Source organism: Grammomys surdaster, unplaced genomic scaffold, assembly GCF_004785775.1.
Source record: "Grammomys surdaster isolate TR1022 unplaced genomic scaffold, NIH_TR_1.0 184, whole genome shotgun sequence".
In the NCBI taxonomy this organism is placed as follows: domain Eukaryota; kingdom Metazoa; phylum Chordata; class Mammalia; order Rodentia; family Muridae; genus Grammomys; species Grammomys surdaster.
Window position 1 is genome coordinate 2,629,995 of NW_021604629.1, and position 24,818 is coordinate 2,654,812.

General features: G+C 44.5%; 1 protein-coding gene across 4 annotated transcripts in view; it reads right to left on the bottom strand.

The window, feature by feature from the left end:
- Positions 1-24,818, bottom strand: part of St5 (suppression of tumorigenicity 5) — a 157,419-nt gene that overhangs the window by 21,645 nt on the left and 110,956 nt on the right. For all 4 annotated transcript variants that reach the window (XM_028768025.1, XM_028768026.1, XM_028768027.1 and 1 more), the window contains 3 exons: positions 24,660-24,764; positions 10,662-11,912; positions 6,239-6,375 (listed from right to left, as the gene is read on the bottom strand). In XM_028768025.1, the coding sequence (XP_028623858.1) occupies positions 6,239-6,375; positions 10,662-11,912; positions 24,660-24,739 (1,468 nt within the window). In that variant the 5' untranslated portion in view covers positions 24,740-24,764. The remainder of the gene's footprint in view (positions 1-6,238; positions 6,376-10,661; positions 11,913-24,659; positions 24,765-24,818) is intronic.

Here is a 24,818-nt window from a genome sequence, read left to right on the forward strand (position 1 = left end):
TTAGGAAATGCCTTTGTGGAGGTGGGGGAGCGAGGATACAGACTGCAGCAGGAGCAATACAAATCTCTGTAAACGTATGAGTCAAGGATGAGTCAAGAAAAGAGCTGGGGTTGGATTAAGTGATTCCCAACACAACATGCTCCCCAGCAGTGGAACACAGCTTTTCCTGTAACAGCCATGCCATTACAATGACTCTTCTCCATTCCAGGGCCCTGACTAAGTAAAGTTGGCTCAGCAGCCCTGTCTAGAGAAACAAAGTCTCAAACCCCGCATCCCCTGCACGGTTTTCCAGCCCGCTTCATGTGAGGTATATATTTCTGGAGGGAGAAGGATGGATTTCTACTTCTTGGTCTCTACCTAACAATTATCTTACACGGTTGAGAGGTGAAGGGGATGCAGAATAGAAGAATGCTAGGACATAATTGTTCTTCTGATCTGTAAAACAGGACCAGTATATTACTTTGCAGATTGGGGCTGGAGAAGTATTTGTTTATATTTATTCCACACTCATTCAGATTGTCTTGGACTAAGTGACTGGCCAGAATCCTCATTATCTCCAACCTACAAGAAGATCCATCTCAATCCCTTTCCACCAGAGGTTCTCGGAGAGGTCGACATTTTGGGTTGATGAGCTGACCTGACCATTTATAGGACATTTACTGCAATTCTGGCCTTTCAATACTAGCCTGGCATTCGCTCCCTTGGTTATAACCAAAAATGCTTATACATTATCAAATGGCCCCTCAGACAGGGAGGAAAGACGGAAGAAAAGAGGAAGGGAGGGGGGACGAAAGGAGGATAGGCACAGCAAAGAGATGGATGGAACGCCCCCAACCCCTGTATCTGATGTTTCCTAATAGTGTCTAAGGGCCATGTTGTGAGTCCTAAGTCTAATTCTTTTTTCCTTCGTCCTCTTCTTTTTCCTTCCTTCTTTCCCCAGAATCAGAGCACCGACAATTTGATACAGAATCTAAAGCTCCAAGAAAAACATGTAAGATGAATTCCAGAGAAGCAGCAGAAGCAAAGTATGCTGCACGTTGATGACAGCCTTGAGAAGGACAGCTGGAAGGCACAACTTGTGTATGCCGGAACTGCCTCTGTGGGAAGGCCTTGAGTACCCAGTCTTCCTGCCCAGCCCTAGTGCCAGCTTCTTTCTTCTCTAATCTATGTAACCCACTAACTGCCATGCTCTGCTTCTCAGCCTTAGTTGATCCTTGATCAGTCCAAGTCCACTATGTCTGCTCCTGGGGACTCCCAATCATCTCTGCAGGAAAGATGACTAGAAGTATGGATGGGCAAAGAATAAAAAGATGGTGAGTTCTAGAGCCAATAAACTGAATTTGCCAAGAAAAAGAAACAGAGAGTGGGACACAGTGCTCAGAGCACCCCACAATGAAAGTTGGGGAGGCCAGAGCTGAATGGGGAAATCAGGTGACAATTAGCCAGGTACTTTTGTGAGACTGGGATTTGGACAGACTGCATACCTTTCACTTGCAACCCTGCCCATATGGTTTCCTCAGGACAGTCTACACAGCATTAGAGGTGACAGAGTGGTAAGCCAAAGCTGTCTCTGTGCTGCCCCATGTCATCAAGCTTGGCTTAGGAAAATAGAGGTCTCAACTTTTCCCAGCTTTGCTGACAAGAGGCATCTTCAGTTACTTCTGCTTTGGACTCTTCTGAAAGAGGCTTTCCAGAGCCCAGTCTCAGCACACTAATCCTTCTAGAAGACTCCTGGTCCATTAGGCCCTAGTCCCACCCCTTCCTACAGCTCTTTTGGCTGCCACATGGGAAAACTGCCTTCTCTATTCCCCACTCATTCATAAACTAGAATAATAGTTTAGAAAGGAGTGCATCTATCCAAGGTACCCACAGCCCTCCAAGCTTCCTGGGCTGCACATTATAACTAAGGCCTTCCATCTCTATCTTCCCTTCTAGCAATCCTCTGGTTCCAATTGGCTGTTTCTCCTGGGTCTCTGCCTTTCTCACTTCCTTACACGGGAGGGAAAAGGGCCAGACTGGGGGCCACTTCCCTTGGGGACTGCTGTTACCCTCATTCCCAACAGCCCTGGGTACCTGTCCCTAGGCCACAGCTCTTGGTTGCTTTGCTTCCTACTGTACCTCCATGCTTGTGGGTTCCTTCTGCTCCTTACTGTTGCCCAGCCTGGGGGTAAATGAGCAATGTGAAATAGAAACAGAGAAGGCTTTACTGGCAAAACCAGTTCGGACTTGTTCCCACTGACAGTCCTATATCCTGGAAGCTCTCACTGGGCTCAGCTAACTGATTGGAATGGGAATCACAGCAGGAATGTAGCCCAGACTCCTCAGTCAGGCAGATGCACTGCTTCCTAAGGTGCATTTTCATTGTGAGGCTCAGCTGCCTCCATAGAGCACCAGCCTCTTCTAAGTCAGAGGACAAAATCAACAGCTTTAGAAAGCAGCAAGGCAACAACTTTCTTTTTGAACCTTACTATTGCAAATCAGCAGGCTTTGAAATCTCAGCCTTTCTGGAGTATCCCACCCTGTATGCTTCAGGCTGCATGCCTGATATGGGCAGGAGGCCAGTAAATTCTCCAAAGTGCCTAGCTCATGTTTGCTTCTAACAGAGATGACCTATTAGCCTCTGGGACAATGGGCTACAATCTAACAGTCCAGGAACATCAGCCCAAAGAAATGTACCCAAGATGGAGATTTAGCATAGGTACTCTGTGCTTCCTTTATACAATCCCTCATCATAGGCCCAGGACACAGCTTATTTTTATCCCAGTTGACCTGAAGTACCACAAAGCTACATAATCCAGTTAGAACCAAAATTAGCCTTAATCTCACAACGCTGAGGCTGGGCAAGGCCTAGAAGTCAGAGCCACTGATCACTCCTAGGCAAGAAAATGAATATGACCTTCAAAATTGAACAACAAGAAGTCTTTTTTTTTTTCTTCTCTGTGTAGCCCTGGTTGTCCTGGAACTCACTCTGTAGACCAGGCTGGCCTCGAACTCAGAAATCTGCCTGCCTCTGCCTCCCAAGTGCTGGGATTAAAGGTGTGCACCACCACTACCCAGCCACTGGAAGTCTTTAAGAGTTCACATTCTTGAATCTCTTTGAAGAAAGTAGGGAGGAAACCAACCAGAATCTAACAGAACTATCCTTCTTTGTATTTTCTCTTCTAGCCTCTCTGGTTAGGTCATAAGATTCAGACTGAGCTTCTGTGGAAGACAGAAAACAAGAAATACACCCAAAGCATTGTCCTAACAGACTCAAAGCTACCTCCACCCCAGCTTGCAAACCACAAGGACCCAAATCAGTGCCTGGTACTGTCTTACCCTCTTTCTTATACCCCCCACCTCTTCTTCTTCCCAAGGACCCAAGAATCCAAAAGTTAGGTGAGTGATTAGGAAGATGCCTAACCCCAACTTTACCATGTATAGCACTTCCCCCTAGTTTCACCTCATCCATCCAAGAAGCAACCAGGCTGTTCTCATATTTGTCTCTTCATATAATATCCCACAGTAGAAAAGAGTCTCCTGAACACATGACAGGCGGACACCCTCCTTTCCTAAGAAGGCCAAGGAAATAGCTCTGTGCAGGAGGGTGTCTCTAAAAAATTCCCCTCCAAGCAGAGTCTTGAGTCATGAACTGGTGTGTGTGTGTGTGTGTGTGTGTGTGTGTGTGTGTAGGGGGGGGGGCGCTCCTGTCTCCTGATAGTTCAGTTGCTATACAAATATATCTGCCCCTGGAAGAATCCTTGAGCAGCACAGAATGGTCTCCTAAGGCTTGTAAGAAAACAGTAATGATCATGACTCTTCCTGCCAGTGTGCTACAGGGATAACAGAAAAGCTGCAGCTTTCTGCCGTCATATAGCAGTCCTCATGGATACTCCCAAGAGTCCTGAGCAGTAATAGTAACATCACAATTCTGCCAACTGGAAAAGACTCGATAATAGGAATAAGACTGGAAAGATGAAGCAAGAGAGCTGTCTTCTTGGTCAGCAGAAATTTTCTTCCACTCTGGGATACTGTATCTGTGTGAGAAGGTAAGAGAACACAGAGCAATATGTGTCTCTGGTAGATTAGCTGGAGATAAAAGTTGTATACAATAGAGTGTATATCAAAGCATTTATCTTAACTGCTCACCTTGATTCTGGATCTTTGGCTCTGATCCCCACAGCTCTGTGACAGCTCTAAATACAGAGCTGTCATTTTTCAAGCAGTTAGAGAAAGGCTTCTCTCCCCAGTCTCCTATTGTCAGAGGCCTGTGTTCCTGCAGTCTTACTGCTGCAGTGCACTTTTCCATAGAGACATGCTATATGCCCCATACTAGGACAGCAGTATGTCTGTGGGTCTGAATGTGTCTACCACATATCAAAAAGCATTAGCTAGAGTAACTGGTAGAGGAAACTATACAGGTTAGTGAAATAGCTCCGTGGTTAAGAGCTCTTGCTGTTCTTGTAGAGAGCAAGAGTTCAGTTCCCAGCAAAAAATCTGATGCCCTCTTCAGACTTCCACAAGCACCAAGCATGCACATGGTGCGTAAAAGGCAGAACACTCAGACACATCAAATAAAGAAAGCTAAAAAAATTAAGGAGAAAAAAATTAAGGAGGAAACTATGAAGAGATGACACAGATCAAATGGGGAAGCAGATGGCCCCTGCTTCATAAGATTCTCTTAGCCTACGAATCTGAAAGGTTCTCTCTCCTGTGGCCACTACGCTCTCTCATGTTAAGACCATGTTCTCCTAATTTGAGGCTGGAGGAAGAACAAGATGACATGAGAATGAGGACAGCACAGTGCATCCCTGCTTTGTTGATCTATTCAGGGACACATTTTGTACAGAATGAAAGGCCCTCTGAAGAAGACAAGGATAAAAATGAATATCAAAAATAGCCAGATGGTAGCACATAGCTATAATCCTGGTACTTGAAAGGCTAAGGCAGAAGAATTTAGAGTTCTAGGCTAACCTTAGCTGCATAGCAAAAGACTTGTCTCAAAAACAGACCAAAATACCCAAAATAAACCAACCACAGGACTGTGTACTCTATTCCTTTGTAGATCCTTTGTTGAAATCAAGCCTGCTAACACCGTGCTTACTCCCTTGCTAGACAGCAACGGTAACAGTACTGCTCTTCTTCAGGGTAGGAGGAATGAGTGCTGCCAAGCTATATTCTTCAGGTGTTTATACAGAATACAGCCCTGGAAGGTAAAGAGAACATCTATGGCATGCCCAGAGGCAATCTGTTTTCTGACCAGAAACTGTTTTTATAGGGCAAAGATTGAGCAGATTTACTAGAAGTCCTTGAAAAAAAATCCCAGTATCTCCTAAATATGGGGACACAGACTCAGTGTTTGAAGCCTCTACCGAGGCCTTCTTCACAAAACCTCATGTCTTTTGCTAGAATCTATGAAACTAGGCTATACATCTGATTATCTGTGTCTCTTTAAAATTAATATTAAAAAGCCTGTGATTGGGTCTCTGGAAGGGAATTAGGTCAAGAAGGCAGAGTTCTCATAAAGAATTATTGACATTCCATAAATGGAATCCCACTGAACTCCTTCACCTCTTCAGCCATGTGAGTACACTCAGAAATTACAGATGTCTTTGAACCAGGAAACAGGTTTATATTACATACAAAATCTGCCAGTGTCATATCCTTATCTCAATCCTAACAACAATTTTTCTGATATTTTATTTATTTGTATTTTATGTGTATACGTGCTTGTCTGAATGCATATCTGTGCACAATGTGTGTACAGTGCTCCTGGAGGCCAGAAGAAAGCATAAGATCCCTGGGACTGAAGATGTAGATAGTTGTGGATTGCTATATGGTTGCTGGGAATTGAACTTGAATCCTCTGGAAGTGTGTCCAGTGTTCTTAACCATTGAGCCATCTCTCCAGTCCCCCTAACAACAATCTTAAGTAGTATTAGTGTTAATGTTCATATTCCTACATTGCTATGGTTTTACAGAAAAACAGAACCTTGCAACAATTAAGTGACTTGCCTAATGGCACACAGCTAAGGAAGGGTATTTGTTAGGCTCTCAAGTCTTCCAAAAACACAAGAAAGGAATGGTGTCGTTCATCCCTTCCTGTGGTCCTATAGGCCCTCTGGATTTCAGCTCACTCAGGAATGACCTAAGGTGGAACCATGGTGTTCTACATGAGATGAGCCTATAAACATCTCTTCTACTCGCTGTTCTATAGCCACCAGGGAAGGCCTGCCCCCACCACCTCCACCATTGCTTACCCACAATATCTTCATATGCATTCTCTTCTAAAGTGCTTTTGGATCCAAACTTGGGTTGACTCTCAGTACCATTCTCAGTAGGAGAAGAGGGGTACAGGGATTGGAGACTGGATGCATCCTCAAACTCAAAGGATTTTCTGTGGACAATAAGAGCAAGAGTCATTTGGCTGGACCAGATCCCTCTCTGTTGCTGGGAGTGGCCAGGGGAAACAGTAAAGACCAGAGGCCCTGCTTCTTGAACCTGTTACTGTACCCGTGAGTAAGAAGACAGATGGTCTGAAGGGCCCCAGTCTGAGTGACTGTAATGTGCTTATTATCTTTTATAATACCAGTAAGAGGTAATAACTTCCACAATTCAAAACCATCCTGTCTGGGCTAGTGAGATGATAACTTGACAGGAAAAGGCACTTGCCACCAAGCCTAATGACCTGAGTTCAAGCCTCAGGACTCATGTGGTACAAAGAGAGCCAAATCTTTTTGTTTGTTTGTTTTGTTTTTTTCGAGACAGGGTTTCTCTGTGTAGTCCTGGCTGTCCTGGAACTCACTCTGTAGACCAGGCTGGCCTCGAACTCAGAAATCCGCCTGCCTCTGCCTCCCAAGTGCTGGGATTAAAGGCGTGCACCACCACCGCCCAGTTGAGAGCCAAATCTTATCTTTTCCTTTCTTCCTCTCCCCCCCCCCTTTTCTCTTTTCTCTTTTTCTATTGAGACAGGGTTTCTCTATGTAATCCTGACTGTCCTGCAACTCTGAAGACCAGGTTGGCCTCAAACTCAGAGATTTGCCTGTTTCTGCCTCTGGAGTGCTGGAATTAAGATGTGCACACCATATTTAGCTGAGTACCAACTTTTATAAGTTGTCCTCTGTCTTCCACAGGCATGCCTAAAATAAAAATGTAATTAATTAAAAACAAAAGCATGGTCAGATGCCATGCCAATATACCTGTTCTTGTGTCTCTCATTGGCTTTCACAGTAGTGTTGGCAGGTTTTGTGCCATTTACAAAGAAGGAGATTGAAGTGACAGAGGCAGGACTTTCCAAGGCTGCCTCTTACAGAGGCTAAGCTTCCAACCACAATTCTAGCCTCTCTAGAAAGCATCATTTCTTGAGAAGAGTCTACAAGTCCCAAAGAAATAGAGTTCACACTCCTGAAAGGGCTCTGAGTAGGTGACAAGGGTTTGACACTGGAAGGTTACTTCCAGGGCTGTAAGAGGAAATGGTACGGGACGGTTTGCTGACTCAAGAAGAGCTGAACCCTCAAAAACAGGTCAGCCCTCTTCTTTAGTAAAGCCAGTCTCCTGTTCCTTTGTATCCCCCAGAAAACCTACACTGCAGAATTGCAACCATAGCTTCTTGGATCCTAAGACGTCTTGAGACCGTAGCACTTCTTCCTCCCCCTCATCTGAGTTGGGATCCTTCCTGAATCATCTCTCTCTCCAAAGCATGTCCCCTCTAGTGAAAGAAAGCCAACTGTGTGAGCAGGTGAATCTGACATGGCATTGGACACGTTTCGTTTGTTCTTATGTTTACTTGAGGCATGTATATGTAGGTCAGAGAACAACTTGTTGACTGTCTCTCCACCACATGTGTCCTCTGGATTTCCTCTTCATGTCCCTCGGGGAAAGAACAGCATGACTAAACCTTCTTATCCATGAGTGTCTCTCTTCTAGTGACATCTCTTTCTTGTTTATTGAACACTTATCTTCAGAGCTCTGGGTTGCAAGTCAAGGACAGACGACACCAACCTCTAGCTCACCTGACCCCTCTGTAGCATTCATGTGACATAACACTTCTTATCCTGGCATTCTCTTGCACTCCCATGATAAGTCAACATTAGTTGTCATACACCTCAGGTAATTATTTTTAAGGCTCTAATGAAGGATTCTTTTTTTAAAGGCTGGTCTTATATCTATTATTTCCAGACAGGGTTTCTCTATGTAGCCCAGCTGGCCTAAAACTTGCTATACAGATCATGATGGCCTCAAACGCACAGAGACTGCCTGCCTATAGCTTTCTGAGGGCTAGGACTGAAGGCATGTACCACTGTGCCCAGTTCTAACTGGCCTTTTACATGCCAGGGTTTCTTAGAATTCTGTCTTTAGATATCCCTTCCTGATGTGTACAAATATCCATGGCCAAGTACTTTATTCCTGATGCCTCATAAATTTCTGTCTTGGCCAAGGTTCCCAACTAAACAGTCAAGTACTGTATAAAGGAGACCAAGTCTTCACTGGGGTAAGAGTAGATTTGACATCTTATGCAGATACCATGATGAAGGCTAACATATTACCTCTCATCAAGATAAATACTATTTCCAGGACATATGTGTGCATGTATGTACACAGTCATGTAGATGTGGAAGTCAGACATGGTTAACTTCCTTGATTATTCTCCATTTTGTTTTTTGAGGTTTGTTTTGTTTTTTTGAGACAAGGTTTCACTCTGTGTAGCCTTGGATGGCCTCAAACTCACTATGTACATCAGGCTGGCTTCAAACTCAGAGATTTGTCTGCTTTCCAAGTGCTGGGATTAATTAAAGGTGTGTGGCATTCTTGTGTGCCTTGTTTCTTTGAGACACAGCCTCTGGAGCTCATGGTTTCAGCTAGGCTGGCTAGCCAACAAGCTCCAGGGATCTGCTTGTTTCAACTCCCATGGTCCATGCCCAATATTTACACGGGTGCTGGGGATATGAACTCCGATCTTCGCCCTTGTGTGGATAGCATGTAACTGACTGAAGCAGCTCCTCAGAAATTTTATCACCCTCCTTGGTTGAGCACAATAAATATCTGGCTTTTATATCTTTAAAATAAGTCTGTAAGAAGCACACCTGACAAAACACAGATAAACTTACCATCATACACTCCTCCAAAGGAATATGCTTCAGATTCAGACAAGCAAGCACACCAGCTTACACTTTCTGACCTGTTCTTCTTTTTCTCCAAATGCACAGGCTGAAGTCTGCTAAATTCTTGAAAAGACTCCTCCACATACTGTGTATGTATGTGTACATTACATGAAAAAGTGATGTGTGGGAATACCCGTCACACCGTTAAGTCACTCACCTCTCCCCTACTCCCTCTTGCTACCTAGCCAACTGCTTCTTGTTATTCTCAATAACTGCTCAGTTATCACCTCTAGGAGTGGCCTCTCCTTAGTTCTAAACTGAATTTAGATGCTTCTCCTCCAGGTCTCTACAGAGGACCCTGCACCACCAGGGATCATGGTGTGTATCATGGTATCTATGATTTATCTATGTATGAAGGAAGAACCCTGTCTTACTTGCCTCTGTGTCTCTTGGACCAGCACAAGGCAAGGCACAAAGCAGGCTCTAGACGGATGTTAGCAGAAATGCATGACTATGGACAAAGCAAGCACAGCTGGCAGGTTGGTAAATAAATTAAGGAGCGGAGGCAGTAAGCACTCCTAGGATAGGCCAGACTATACATAAATGTGAAGTGCTCCGGCTTAGGAGCCTGACTGAAAAACTGTGATTCTCCCTCTATACATGGAAAAGTCTGTATCTGCAATGGGATATGCTGGATGAGTGTGAAGATGGTATCATACTAAAAAATCCCAGAAGGGAAGCAAGCTGAATGCCCATCCAATCATGGGATAAAGGTAAGAATTGCAAAGAATACTTGCTTCCAGCCTGCCACAGAATCAGGTTAACAGGTATCTTTCCAATGAACAGGAACCAATGGAAGCTCCCACAAAAGCTTGTTCTGGAATTGGCCAAGAACTGGTGAAATATTTTTCCATATGCCTCTCTTTTAAGACCCAAGAAGCAGTCTTTGAAACAGAACCAGACCATCTATACAGGCTGGAGGCCCTCGAGAGAAAGCAATCACTGTAAATATCCCTATATTAATGACAAAGTACAATCTCCTGATAAAGTTTCACTTAAGGAATTAATTTTTAGTACAGGCACTTCATGTTGTTGTAAGGCTAACAATATCCTATCAGTCCTTCAACGGACTGTTTTCTCTAGAAGACCTAAAATGAAGGTAGTTTTGACCTTCCAGTGATGGACTAAGGAATTGTTTACATAGCTGGCTCTACACTAACAAAGCTAGCCAGCACTGGCAAGAGTGGCTTTCATCCTTTCTTTCATTCAAGAGCCAGAGAACAGGCCTAGTGGTGGTAGTACATGACTTTAAACCCAGCACTGAGGCCAAGGCAAGAGTTCAAGGCCAGCCTGGTCTATAGTAGGTTCCAGGCCAGGTACAAAATGAAAGGAGATATGTGTATATGTTGGGGGGAAGCAGGAGAAATCATTTCTCTGCCAAAACCGCCAAACTAACGATTAATTATTCAGTGCTTCAGAGCTTGTAGCATACTCCTGTGACCCAAGCACGCTCTGCTCTTGCTTCTTCCATTTAAAAGAATGCCATTAGGTCCCACTCCTGACACAGGACAGCATGCCTTACCTGTTTTGTGACTTCCGGTGACCACGTGTGTCCTTCTTTGGTCTCCGGGTGACTGGTGGGGCTGGGGTAGAAGGCAAGGGGGGTGGAGCAGCAGGAGTGGGTGAAGGAGGTAGACCATTGCTTGGTTTAGTCTTGGGATTCTTGTCAGCCTCATACTCAAAGGTACGCTTGGGTTTGGGAACAGGGTTCACAGCGGGATCAGGAGAGCTCTTTGAAGGCAGCAGCTGGGGACTAGAACTATTTCCAGGGGTCTCTGACTTCATGGAACCACTGCCTTCTCTGTCCAGGGGTGGGCCTGCCTCCCTGGCAACTCCGGCCACTCCTCCTGCCCTGCTGCTGGAGCTGACACCTGCAGTTCCTGCTGACTCCTCCAAGGTGCCCAAGGTTCCAGTCTTCCTTCTCCCATGGTCTACACTGTAGCAGCTGCTAGGGAGCTCGGGGAGACCACGGCCAGGCTGCTCCTTTAGGGCTTGTTCAATTTTCTGGATCCGGCTCAGCACAGCTGAGCTCTCTTTCCTGATGCCATGCCCCCTGAGCAAGGCACTGGGCTCAGTCCGGCCTGGACGCTTCTCCAGCCGGTATAAAGAGTCCCGTACAGGAAGTGCCTCTGCCTCTTCCTCTGTCTCAGGGTAGGAACACTCAGAGAAGGTCCTGCTCATCCTCCGGAGGCCTTTGAAATCAAAGGTCTTTTCTGAGCTGCAGGGGGATGGTGCCACACTGGGGCAGCCCACACTTGGGCAGCCCTCACTGACTGACCACTCGCTCCCAGGGCCCTCCCGCTTCTCTCCACACAGACTCATCCTGGGTGAAGCCTCTCGGCAACCTTCCCATGCTGAAATCTTCTCTCGGATACCCAGGCTATGGGCTCGGGTACCAGTACAACTCAGCAAGACACTCCGAGGCCCAGGCCCTGGGAATGGGGTGCTCTGGGCAAGGGGGAGGCAAGCAGCCACACCTTCTACATCCTGAACCACACCCTGGACAATCTCCTTCTGGTCCTCTCTTTTGCGTAATGAAGGGGTTCTGTCCAAATAGCTGAAGCTGGTAGCCTTGAGGGTACAGATGGGTGGTGAAGTCTCTGGGGAGGGATCTTGACCTAGGGGTGAAGGATTTCGAGAATGCCGGTCCTTGAGGAGCACCTGGGATTTAGAGTGGCTGGGGTACCTGCAGGCTGAGGTTTCACTATCACTGAGTGGGTAGATGGGACTTCTTGGTGGGTATAAAACTGGAGGTGGAGAGACTGACTGAGACCTAAGAGCAAAAAGGGAAAAAAAGAAAGGAAAATGATGAGTGGTCTAAAAACCAGAGGGTTTGTGTTTCATTCTGATGTTCTGTTCCTATAGAAGTCTCAAAAATACTCTAAGTGTCCCCTCCCATACCAATCCCATCACTTGAGAGATGGAGGCAGGAGGATCGTGAGTTCAGGGTCATCACTGGCTACACAGTGAGTCTGAGGCCAGCCTGGGCTGGTATGTCCAAAACAAAGAAAAAATATTCTTTATTTAATATGTATCTTTAAGGCTGTCCTCAAGTAAAGAATAGCTCTTTAGCCACAGTAGGCCAACCTCCATGAGCCTTTCTGTCTAGCTCATCCTCAGAGACCTGAGTAATGTACAGAGCAGAAGCCTATTCTTTAACAGACCCGAGAATTCCAAGAGTCCACATCTGTCAACTAAAGAAGAGTAAGAACAGTGATGTACTGCTACATGGCCAACTGGCTCGCTTAGAAGAAAGCAGACAGTGCCTTTTATATTACAAATATTCCTGAACTACCAGTATGATATCAGTGAATGTGCAGATGAGAAGAGATGCTAATGAACAACTCTCATGAACTGCAGCAAAACAAGCCCAAAACATTACTTTCTAAAATATTCCCAGCCGGGCGGTGGTGGCGCATGCCTTTAATCCCAGCACTTGGGAGGCAGAGACAGGTGGATTTCTGAGTTCGAGGCTAGCCTGGTCTACAGAGTGAGTTCCAGGACAGCCAGGGCTATACAGAGAAACCCTGTCTCGAAAAACCAAAATAAATAAATAAATAAATAAATAAATAATTCCCAAATATATATACCAAACTGTTTGGTCTTTAAACCCTTGGATGTCTCCCCTAAGACTGGGTTACTAATACAAGATCCTACTATCCTGACCAGAATTAGGATCTCCAGTAGATTTACAAAGGTTAGTCAGGCCCTTCAAGAAAGAATCCTTTCCACTCTCTCAGAAGGTTTTTACGTAGCTCTACCCTATAAAAGTGGCTTCATATCCAACAAGCCAGCTTGAAATCCATACACAGATCTCAGCAAATATTCCTCAGTACATGAGCTCAATTTACCTCCATGGAAATTCTATTAGGTCATTTATTATACATTATTATTTTCATGATGCAAATAAAAAGACAAGAAGAAGACTTAGAGAAATTACATAAGGGACCTCACCCACGGTCCCTTAGATATTAAGTAGTGAAGCCACAATATGAATTTACACTATAGCAAGGTGTTCTCTAAGGAGAAGACAGTACCAAGCAGAGATACTTGTACACCCATACTTATTGCTGCACTGTTCATAATAACTAAAAAGTGGAAATAACCTAGATATCCATCAACAGACGAATAATCTAAGGCAATGTGATACATACACACAATGGGGGTTTACTCAGCCATAAAGAAAAATAAAAACATGGTCTCTGCAGGAAAACAGACGGAATTAGAAATTTGTTGTGTTTGTTCTTGTTTTGCTTGTTTTTTGAGATGGGGATTCTCGGTGTAACAGAACCCTGGCTGTTGTGAAACTCCTTCTATAGACCAGGCTGGCCTCAAACTAACAGAGATCCACCTGCTTCTGCCTCCCAAGTGTTGGGATCAAAGGCATTGCACCACCACATCTGGCTAAATATTTTGTTGTTTGAAATTTTTATATTAAGCAAAGTGCCCCAGATACAGAACATGTTTTTCTTCATATACAGATCCAAGATTACACATGCATTCATACCTAATACATGTACTATGGGGGACATGAAACTAGAAAAGGGACTATGAAGTAAAAAAATAGGTTTAGGGTAGAAAGAAAGGGTAATAGAAAACATGTATGTATTCAAATTCTATAATTGAATTATATGTCAATTTTAAAACTTTTTAATGGAGAAATAATAATAATAATAATAATAATAATAAAAACAGTAAACAATAACTTCTTCCGCCAAATATAGCTCACCAGAAACCTCTAAGGCACTGGACACAGCCCAGTCTAGAACATAACATTTATAAGAATCAGGGGACTTCTCTGCTAGAGATCTCACCTAAGTCATGTGGTCTGTATCTATAGAGCCCTGTATGAATGTTGAGCAGAAATGAGAGGAAAAGGTAAAGGTGACTGAGCTTACTGAAGAGAGCTATGAGCAAGCGTCCTCTTCAGCACATTTTTCTGGTGTCTACTATGATAATCACTGTCAACCTTAAGAATTCTTTTTAAACAATATTAGTTCAAAAGTGGTAGGATTTTACTAACAGTGAACCCACAGAAGGTTTGACTGATCAAAAACTGGGATATCCAGCTTCACAGCCTCCAAAGTGTCATGCCATCTCCAGGAAAACAGCCAGCTGCTCCTGTGCACCACTTGCTCACATACAAAACTGGAGCTCTGGTGAGTCAAGGATTGGCTGACAATTCCCTGTTGGGTCAAAGCATCTACTGACTGGATCAACGGGAAACCTTGCAGGCTTAAGTTGTTTTTAAAAGGGCAAGTCAACCAAGAGCCACCACACATGTACATAGGCATAGAGAGAAAACTGCAGTGCACAGCCAAGCTCATGACCAAAGAGCCTGCTCAGTGAACAAGTGGGAACAGAAACCTCAATTCTCTGTAGTAGGTACTAGCAGAACAGTGAGCTTAAGAAGACCCCGGCCTATGCACAATGGTCAGGGGTTCCTAGTCGCTCTTGCTTTATAAAAGCACAGATTAAAAAGGGGGATTAATCCAAGCCCCTACAAGGTAAGTCATTGGTTCCACAGAGGACTCTGTTTTTGTGATTCTCAGCTGGAGAGGGGAAAAGTGCCTCTACAGGTTGTTGCTCTCAGGTTAGGAACAGGCTCCAAAGAATTTGCCATTTCTCACAGAAGGCTTAAAGAAAGATGCAATGCTGTGGACAGATGTCCAGATGCTTGGATCTTCATGCAATGATTTTGCTCATCAGGTAGCGTCACTGAGATGAGGCAACACTCAGCCTTGGTCTTCTGTTTCATTTAGTTGTCTTTTATCCCTAAACAGGTTAAGAGAGAAAGTAAGGCAATTCCTTGCCTGTCAGGTGAGAGAAAATGATGGCTAAGGATTGTACCTGGATCCAGAGGTCCCCACAAAGCCAACGCCCCAAGCAAACCCTTCTTTGGTGTCTGGCCTCCCACTCTGATGCTTTCAACCTTCATGCACACTGTAACCAGTGGCCCCTTGGTCCAGATTCAGAGGAGGTTAGCAAACAGCTTCCCTAGTGACCTCCGTGCGTATTTTTACACACTTCAAGCTTGAGGCACAGCCTGGCTCTTCACTCACATGGTATACTGTATGGTAGGTACACTCCAGGTACTATTGTAGGCATTAAAAGTCAGCATAGACCAGAAAGACAATGCCCGCTCCCACTCCCGCTCCCGCTCCCGCTCCTCTCGCTCTCTGTGCCCCTAACAGAGTTAGCTTTCCTTGGCCATCCATCTGAGCTATCCCTATGCTGCCTTGTGCCTCCTTACCTTTGGTTTTACCATTATAGATAAGGAAAGGACAAAAGGTCCATGTTCCCCTCTTCCACACATCTGGGTCCATCCTGCTCGCCAACACACCTACCTACTCCATCCCATCAATCCTGCCCCCCAACTCCCCTCACAGCCCCCCCCACCCCCGTCCCCACTGCCGCTGCTACTTCCTTTGTTCAGATCTTTTCTTTGTACCAGGACTGAAAACATTCTCTTGACTTCCCTTTGCCTTAGTCCCGACCCTGTTCCGATCCATCTTCTCATCTTGCTGAAATCCTCTACTATCTGCAGACTAAAAGCAAGGCTGACAAGGTCCCCATGATTTGATTTTTACTTAGTTTGCTTTCCTCACCTCACATTGTACATCCTTCCACACCAATCCTGCATCCCAGCCAAAGGCATGTCAAGCTTCTAGATTTCTTTAACCCTACCCACTTCACATAGGTAGAACTAGCCAATTTTTAATACCTCCACTGTGGCCAGAAAAATATCTATTGTGGTATAATACTTACAAGGGTATCCAACCTTGACATTATAACATGGTATCATTTACAAATATACTAGGCCACATTCATAAGTATCCTGGAGTGTATGTGGATCATAAGCTGCATGCTGAACATGTCTGCATCAGACTGTTTCCCGACGTATCTCCTTAACTAGTCACAAATAGACTTATTTGAAAGTTATGACACTATCCTATTAGATCTCGTTATCTCTTGCACCTACATGTAATTTTTTATATTGAGTGAACGAATGATAAATGTCTCTGTTCAACACAGAAATATACACAAACATCTAGTGTACTAATAAGGTTGTCAGCACAAAGCCCTCCCCCCACCCCACAGCAACAACTGCATACCAGACCAACCGCCTAGATATCTGAATCTGGTTCTGTCCATTTCCTTGTTTTGCTTACTTTCAGATCACCTATATTCTCTAAATCTTGAGTTCTTTATGAAACACTTTCTCTAATTATCTCCAGGCACTAATTATATGACTAAGATTGTATCAAATTATAAAAGTGAACACTATGAATAATTCCCAAACATCAAGAGAAGTATAAGACAAAAGCAAATACAAAGCACTAATACACACCCAAGATGTTGCTCTTTGACAGTTTACTCTGTTCTCAGTCCCAGAGCCTGCCCTGGGGGAGGCAGCCACTGTGGAACTGGGTACCTTATGTGCCACAGCTTGTCAGCAGCAGCCAGTTCTATTGCTTGACACAGACACAGATGCCAACACCATGGCATACGAGTTGCCAAAATAAACATTTTCAGGAGACAGGGAGTTAGAAAAACAGATAAAAGCAAAGGGGGTGGGGGAATGTACACAGGAAATCTAAAAGAATGTAAGAATATAAACACACATGCATGGAAATAAATATTTAAGACAAGTAAGTAATTTTTTTGAAAGTGTATGAACTGAGGTATGGAAATAGAACATATTTAAAAAGAAAGCAATGTGTGTGCACGCTTCCACACATGTAGACAGAAATTGTGCCTTAGGATGCAAACTATTCCCTTTGCTACAAATATAACCCAGCCCTAGTGTGGGTCCGCTTTCCTTCCTTCCTTCCTTCCTTCCCTCCCTCCCTCCCTCCCTTCCTTTCTTTCTTTTTCTCCCTTCTCTCTCCTGAGGACAGGGTCTCTTGTATCCCGGGCTGACCTTAAACTCCCTATGTAGTTGAGGTTGACCTTCCTGATCCTCCTGGCTCTGTCTTCCAAGTGCTGGGATTACAGGCATGTACGCCTGATTCTTTTAAGGACAGGAAGCATTTGTGTCAAAAAACAGCCTACATATTACTAAGTACACTCAGAACTTTTTTGGAGAAGGCTGCCAGTGCACTTCTAAACTTGGCTCCCTTGAACTTGCAGGTGGACTTGGGAGTGGGGGGAGTTGAGTGGATAGCCAGGGGGACTACTATAAGTAAGGAAAAGGTCATGTTGGAAGGAAGCATTTGGGAGGAAGTCCTAGGTGCCTATGTACCCCCAGAGGCATTGGGATGTGTTGTGAACACTAGAAAGTCAGCCTTCTTTGAGGAGGGGGACTACTCAATTGGTGTTTTGTGTGCTTCAAACAAAACTGCCTTGGAGTTGGACATTAACCATTCTAGGACTGCTCAAGTGAGACGGGCTGTTGACTTCCCAAGTATAAGCATTCTCCCATAACTCGATGATGGCCCCAACTCTGGGAATGGCATTCTCAGTGTGCTACCCTGTACTGTGAACACAAGAAGAAAAAAAAAAAAGGTGGCAAGCCTGAGTTGTGTCAGCAAGATGAGTATTTTGTTTCTTGGCCTAAAAGCTCAAAAACTTCTCTTGACAACCCACTCCAGTAGAGAGGAAAGCATGGGGTAACATCAGCTTTCCTGCTCCCCAGCCCCTCCCCTCTTGGATGACTAGAACCCTTAGTCCAGAAAGTCTAAGCCCTTCAGTGAAGCTACAAGCAGGCTGTGATCTACAGAGACTTGCAAGGTCAACCTAAGCAAAAGGTTGCTGTGGGTCTATGAATAAACTGTCCTTTTTACTTCCACAAAAACCATCCAAGCTGTGTCTGTGCCCCACTTGGTCATGGAAGGAAGGCAGGAAGTCTTTAAATGAAGTTCATCAGTTTGGACTGAAAAGGGCAGAGGATACCACAAAATGAAAAGAAGACTTTGGACCTCTGAAATATTATAAAGCAGACTGAGAGAACTAATCATTTATAAGAATGAGATACTTTTTATTTTATATGTGTGTATGTTTGCATGCATGCTTGTGTGCAGAGGTCCAGAGGGCAATTTGCAGAGTTATTTCTCTCCTTCCACTATGTGGGTCCCAGGGGTAATTAAACTCAGGTCATTCAGGTCCGAGCATGGTGGCAAGTTCCTTTACTCTCTGAGGTACCTTGCTGGCCAGAATGAGCTACTTTTTCACATAAAAGTATATGTAAATTGTATGTATTCTGATGTATTCTGTCATATCCTCTGCCCACTGACAGCTCTCAGCACACTCCACCTCCTCTGAACCCCTTCTTCCTTACAAGTTACCCTCCTACTTTCATTAAAAAAAAAAAAAAAACTCCACTGAGGTTAATTAGGGCTATCTGCATAAGCATGGGAGCATGGGTTACTCCTAGGGGAGTGGGGACTCCTGAGCCGTACCTCGTCCATGATGGAGTGTTAACAGCCCAATCTTGCATAGGTCTTGTGCAGGGAACCACAGATGCTGTGAGTGCTTCTGCTGGTCCTCTAGCACTTACATATTTCCCACCCGCTCCTACACTGTGCTCCTTGAGCCTTGGAGGAAGTGATAAAGTGGTCCATTTAGGGCTGAGAACACAATGAGCTACATTTAAAAGAAAAATAGGAGAGATAGCTCACTGGTTAAGAGCACTTACTGCTCTTCCAGGAGATCCTGAGTTCAATTCCCAGCACCCACATGGTGGCTCACAACTATCTGTAATGGGGTCAGATGCCACCTTCTGGTGTGTCTGAAGACAGCTACAAAACTCATTCATATATATAAAATAAACAAATAAATCTTAAAAAAAAAATAGTCGAGTGGTGGTGGCACATGCCTTTAATCCTAGCACTTGGGAGGCAGAGGCAGGCGGATTTGAGTTTGAGGCCAGCCTGGTCTACAGAGTGAGTTCCAGGACAGCCAGGGCTACACAGAGAAGCCCTGTCTCAAAAAAACCAAAAACCAAAACAAACAAACAAAAAAAAAAAAACCAAAACAACAAATAAATAAATAAATAAAACCAAGACCTGGCAGTTACATGATTTTAATCCCAGCACCAGGGAGGCAAAGGCAGTTGGATCCCTGTGAGTTCCAGGATGGCCTGGTCTACAGAGTGAGTTCCAGGACAGCCAGGGCTACACAGAGAAATCCTGTCTTAAAAAAACAACAAAACAAAACAAAACAAAACAAAACAAACAAATAAAAAACAGTTAAAAAAACAAGTAACTTAGAGGGCAGAATCAAAAGGCCAAGGGACTGAGGTAGAAATAAGATGCCCAGGCAACAGGGTGAGATCTAATCAAGGAATTACAACAGTGTCAGAGGTTTCATCAGTTATCAGCATGGCATGGAGCATGGCAGCACACAGGCAGACATGGTGCTGAGAAGTAGCTGAGAGCTCCACAGCCTGATCCTCAGGCATCAGAAGAGTGTGCTATGGGACCTGGTGTGGGCTGTTGAAAGCTCGAAGCCCACCTGATGACATACTTCCTCCAATAAAGCCACACCTCCTAATCAACCTCAACTAATGCCACTCCCTAATGACTAAATTATTCAAATACATGAGCCTATGGGACATTCTTACTCAAACCGTCACACCTTGTATATACATGGTCCCTGTGTTCTATCTCCAGGACTACAGGGGGAAAATCAATCCATCAATCAATCAAACAAACAAACAAAAGTATAAGACCCCACTGGGTGGTGGTGGCGCACGCCTTTAATCCCAGCACTTGGGAGGCAGAGGCAGGTGGATTTCTGAGTTCGAGGCCAGCCTGGTCTACAGAGTGAGTTCCAGGTCAGCCAGGGCTATATAGAGAAACCCTGTCTCGAAAAACAAAAAAACAAAAACAAAAACAAAACAAAACAAAAAAGTATAAGACCCCGTGGCTTCTTAGGCTAAAGACATAAGACATATATCCCTGTCTTGCTCTCTTAGGATTCTCACTCTTGATACCCCGAGTCATGACATAAAGTCATGGGCTTATTCCCTAACCAAGGTCCCACTGACTGCCAACACTGTCATTTCAGATCATTCTAACCTCTGTCTTGTCATCTTTAACCTTTAGGCTACCCTAGCTGATGCTGCAATAGGGATAAAACTTATGGGATGAGCCCTATGCAATTTACAATTTATGAACCAAATAAATGACAGTGTTTCAAGCCAGTAAGTCTGTGGTCATTTGTTATATGTCAATAAACAGATAGACTATCTTATCTCAGTTAGATTCTGGAAAAGCATCTCAAGTAGCAGAGTGGCTGAGGCTGCAGGTCCCTCTGTGTGGTAGTCTACCATGGCTAAGACAGGCTTTGCAACACTTTTACCCTATTATCCTCAGTTGTTGTGTTTATTTTTAATATGTATGAGTGTTTTGCCTGTATACATGTGCCATCATATGCATGAATGCTTGGTGACCACGGAGATCAGAAAGGGCACTGGCGCACCTAGAACTGGAATTACAGATGACTGTGAATCACCATCATACTAGAAACTGAACTCAGGTCCTCTACAAGAGCAGCAAGTGCTCTTAACCACTGAGCTATCTCTCCAGCCCAGTGTTGCAGAGGACGCTTCCTCTTCTCTGTGCCTCAGTTTTCCAGTGTATAAGTCAAGTAGGGTCTAAATGAACTCCAAGCCCTCTTTTCAGCTGTGACTTTCTAAAAATCTAGAGTGGATGGGAAGAGTGACCAAAGTAGAGAAGGACCATCAAGACCTTACCAGCAGACTATGCCCCATAAAGGGGGCTATCGTACCTAACTAGAATAACCAACAAATAGGCGACACCTTTTATAAGCCAAGAAATGCTCTAAGCTCTGGAAACCCAGATGGAAGTCAAAGTCCTTGTCCTCAAGAAATTAACATTTCTTACAGATACCCAGGTTTCTTATAACCTGCAACCAGAATCAAGGCTACTAAACACCAGACTTAATTTCTACACTGCTATGACCCAAGTGCTGGAATTTCTAGTAGAAAAACTCAGGTCCTACTGCACAAGTGAAATCTGAGAGCAACAAGTGGCCAAACTGACCTCTAACTAGAATTTTAGTTAGAAGTGTCACTTATTTGCAAGCTACCAAGCTGCTTTTGATCCCACCCCAGGACATCAGCAGCAAGTGATATATATAAAACCTCTGCAATTCAGAGGAGCTTTGAGAACCTCTACCTCCTCCGGCTGAGTTGGGCATCAAACTGTAGAGACAAGAGTGCAGACAACCTGTCAGATGATATGAGGCAGTGTGCTCATTGGCCTCACTCACACAGGGAAAAGGAAATCTGTTCCAGTAAGCCAGGACACAGCAAAGGGCAAAGCTTAAGTTTTTGTCCCCCTATAGGCTTCTGCTAAATCAAACATAGGCTTCAAAGGTGCAAAAAGGGAATAAATCTGCAGAAGACCTCATTAAAACCTTGGTAATGGGATCTAGAATCTTTACCTCAGAATGGCTGGGTGCAGCGCCAGGTCCAGCCTTAAGCAAGCCAAAGATAAAGCCGTGAAAAACAGATCAGAACAGTAGCATTGAGATCCCACATGCCCAGCCCCATTAGCTTTCTATTTCCAAAAAGATAATCCCTACCCCTCAGCCCCCACACAAACACTTCTTAGTATTACTAGATTCTACTGTATCCACGTTTCCCAAAACAGCCAAGGTATCAACATTCAGCTTTGAAAGGCATTGTACCCCTGCCCTCTCCAGTCAAACTTCTGCCTACACCAACATGCTCCCTTCCTTGGACTCTTGAGCTGACAACAATAAAAGGGCCCAACTCACTGCCAACAATTTATTGAAAAGTCAGACTACTGTGCCCAAACGCCAAAATCATCACATTGTAAACACTTTGTCGAGAGAGTGGGTCATCCCTTCTTTGTTTCCTAGTATTCAGCCCAGAACCTGCCACCCAAGAGATCCCTGAGTTCACTGAGTGATTTCCTAAGTGAACCAGTGACCTCCTGTTTCACACAGTCCAAATACAGGTAGTGGCTAAGGTGAAGCCAATCACAGAAACCACCAGATCCCAGTGTCTGAGTAACACCTACAGCTCAGGAGTGGCCTCCGAGTGAAGGACACAGCTAGCCACCGAGCCTGTGATTCCATGGCAAAAGCCAGGTTCCCAGAAATGGAGGGAGGGAGGGAGGAACGGAGGGAGAGGAGCGGAAATGTGGCAGGAAGGAAGTGAAGCCACAGAAGGGAGGCTGGAGAGATGCTTCTCTAAAGGTACATCTCAAACTCAGATATTTACAAACACTGTTCTCATGTTTGGATAGCACTCATGCTGGGACACTAAATGAAAGAGCAAGTCCTGAGGACATTTAGAACTACGTAGGTGTGTATTCCAAATAGAAACCGGAGAATGTATCAGCAATCCTGGTTTGGCTTTGCAACTTAATGTAAATACTACACATCCTGTACCTCTGGAACCCTCATATAGTAGAAATTAGAAAGAAAAGGTCGGACAGAGCTGGCTCAGTGGTTAAGAGCACTTGTTGTTCTTCCAGTGGACCAGAGTGTGGTTCCCTGCACCCACATCTAGAAACCCACAAGCTCCCGTAACTCTAACTCTGTGAGGTCCACTGCCCTCTTCTGGCCTCCATAGGTTCCCACATCATGTGTACACCTAACACACAGACAGACACACAGACATAGGAGGCTGGGATACGACACCTGGTCAGTGCACTGGATGCTCTTGCAGAGAACAGGGGTTTAGTTCCTTGCACCTATGAGTTCACAACTGTCAATAACTCTAGTTCCAGGGAATCTAATGTCCTTTTCTGGTTTCATGTGTATCAAGCATGCACAGGGTACAAATACATGTAAGAATAACATTATAGAGTAATAGGTGCTTATTTCATTACTATAGTCAATGACATTAAAAAAAAAAAAGTGGGTTCATGTATAGTGGTGCAAGTTTGTAATCCTAGCACTCAGGAGGACTGCACATGCAAAAGTGTGTTTTGTGTGTGAGGGGAGGGATTTGGGGCTATATATCAAGACTACAAACATGTGTACACACAGAGAGGAGTAAGACTTGCCATCAGTGTGGTTTGAGCCTAGCAAAGTAGTTCCCAGAGGCAGAAAGTCTCAGTTACCTGATGTTCTAGAAGAGTTTTTAGTTCATAGAGTCCCAAAGTTCTTACTGGTCTTGCTGTAAGTACTCAACTTTTTTGACTAAATCCAAAGCTCTTACATGCTTATGAAGACATAGCCTACCAGGTCCTATGTGATTGGCACAGTCCATTAGATTGAACCAGGACAAAGTCTTGTTGTACAATGTGGGGAAACACCTGTCTCATCATACCAGTCACTCCCCACATGCTACATCTTGGGTCTTATCCAACTAGCCACATCTGGATACCAGATCTGAGTAAAATAAACATCTACCACCATCTCAGTCCAAATCTGAGGTGCCACACCCCACTGAGCTCAGCCCAGACATCAGGAAAGGACTAGTCCTACCCCAAGCATACCTTAGCATTCTCATACCTAGTGACTGAGCCTACCAGACAAATCTGTCACATCACAGAAAAGGCTGTGAAAACATCTGTGGTTTTATTAAAAGTCTGAAAGCACTTCCAGGGCAACAGCATGCAGCCTTGGCCCAGTCCTGAGAAGTGCTGGAGAAAGCTGCACATCTCCATGCCAGTTCTGGTAGCCCCATGCTAAGAACTGCCATACCCCTCCATTTCATCCTCACAGCAACTCTTAAGAGTCAGGTACTATTTAAATCACAGCTGAGGCAGCAGAGATTTTAGAGAACACCAGAACATGTTCTGAGATCTCTCTATCTGGTTAAGTAATTTAGAGTTTGCCAGGCAAGGGTGGCACATGCCTTTAATCCCAGCAGTTGGAAGGCAGAGCCAGGCGGATCTCTGTGGGTTCAAGGTTAGTATCATCTACAGAGTAAGTTCCACTACAGCCAGGGGGTACACAGAGAAACCCTGTCTCAAAAAAACAAAAACAAAACAAACAAAAAAAGTATTCAGAGATCAAATTTGAACGAAGTTCTATAAAGATTACAAACTCTTTCATTTTTCTATAGTCTTATATTCTTACCTTTGCAAAGAGTATTAAAAGAACAGAAGAGTGGTAATAGCAGACACTAAGATTCATCCAAGTTGTTTTCTTTGTGGCCAGGCCCAAGTTGTTACAGAACCTAGACATCTGCTTGGAACTTATGCTAATATATGTAACTGCTGACCCACCTCTACCCCAGTGTGGTCCCTTTCCTCACAACAGTACAGCCTGGCTCCAAGATGTCCCCATCTTCTCTAAGCTGCTCACTACTGTCCTGCTCCTGGAATTCCAGGGCTTCCCAGTACAAGGCAGAACTTGTTTTAATGCTTCTAGTTGCCATCCCGAATAGGGAATTTTTATGTGTGTGTCAGACAAGACTTCTGCCTAATTGTCAGCACAAGCTGGGCCCAAACAAGCAAACAGGATGATCAACAGTCATAGTAATTATTTAACTTTGGCAGAGATCCTACCTGGGTCCCAGACCATTTGACCGACTCTTGAAGCCATCTCCCAGAAGTATGCCTCTACCCACCTGCTCAGCGTCTCCCGAGGGGCCTTAGTGCCTCCGGCTCCATGAGTGATGCTGGAGTTCTTGTTGGCAGTCATGGTCATTTCGGCTCTCTGCAAACCCAGAGCCCTGAAAAGAAGACATGCCTGTAAACCAAGTTTTCCCACAGGCAGCCAGAAGCAC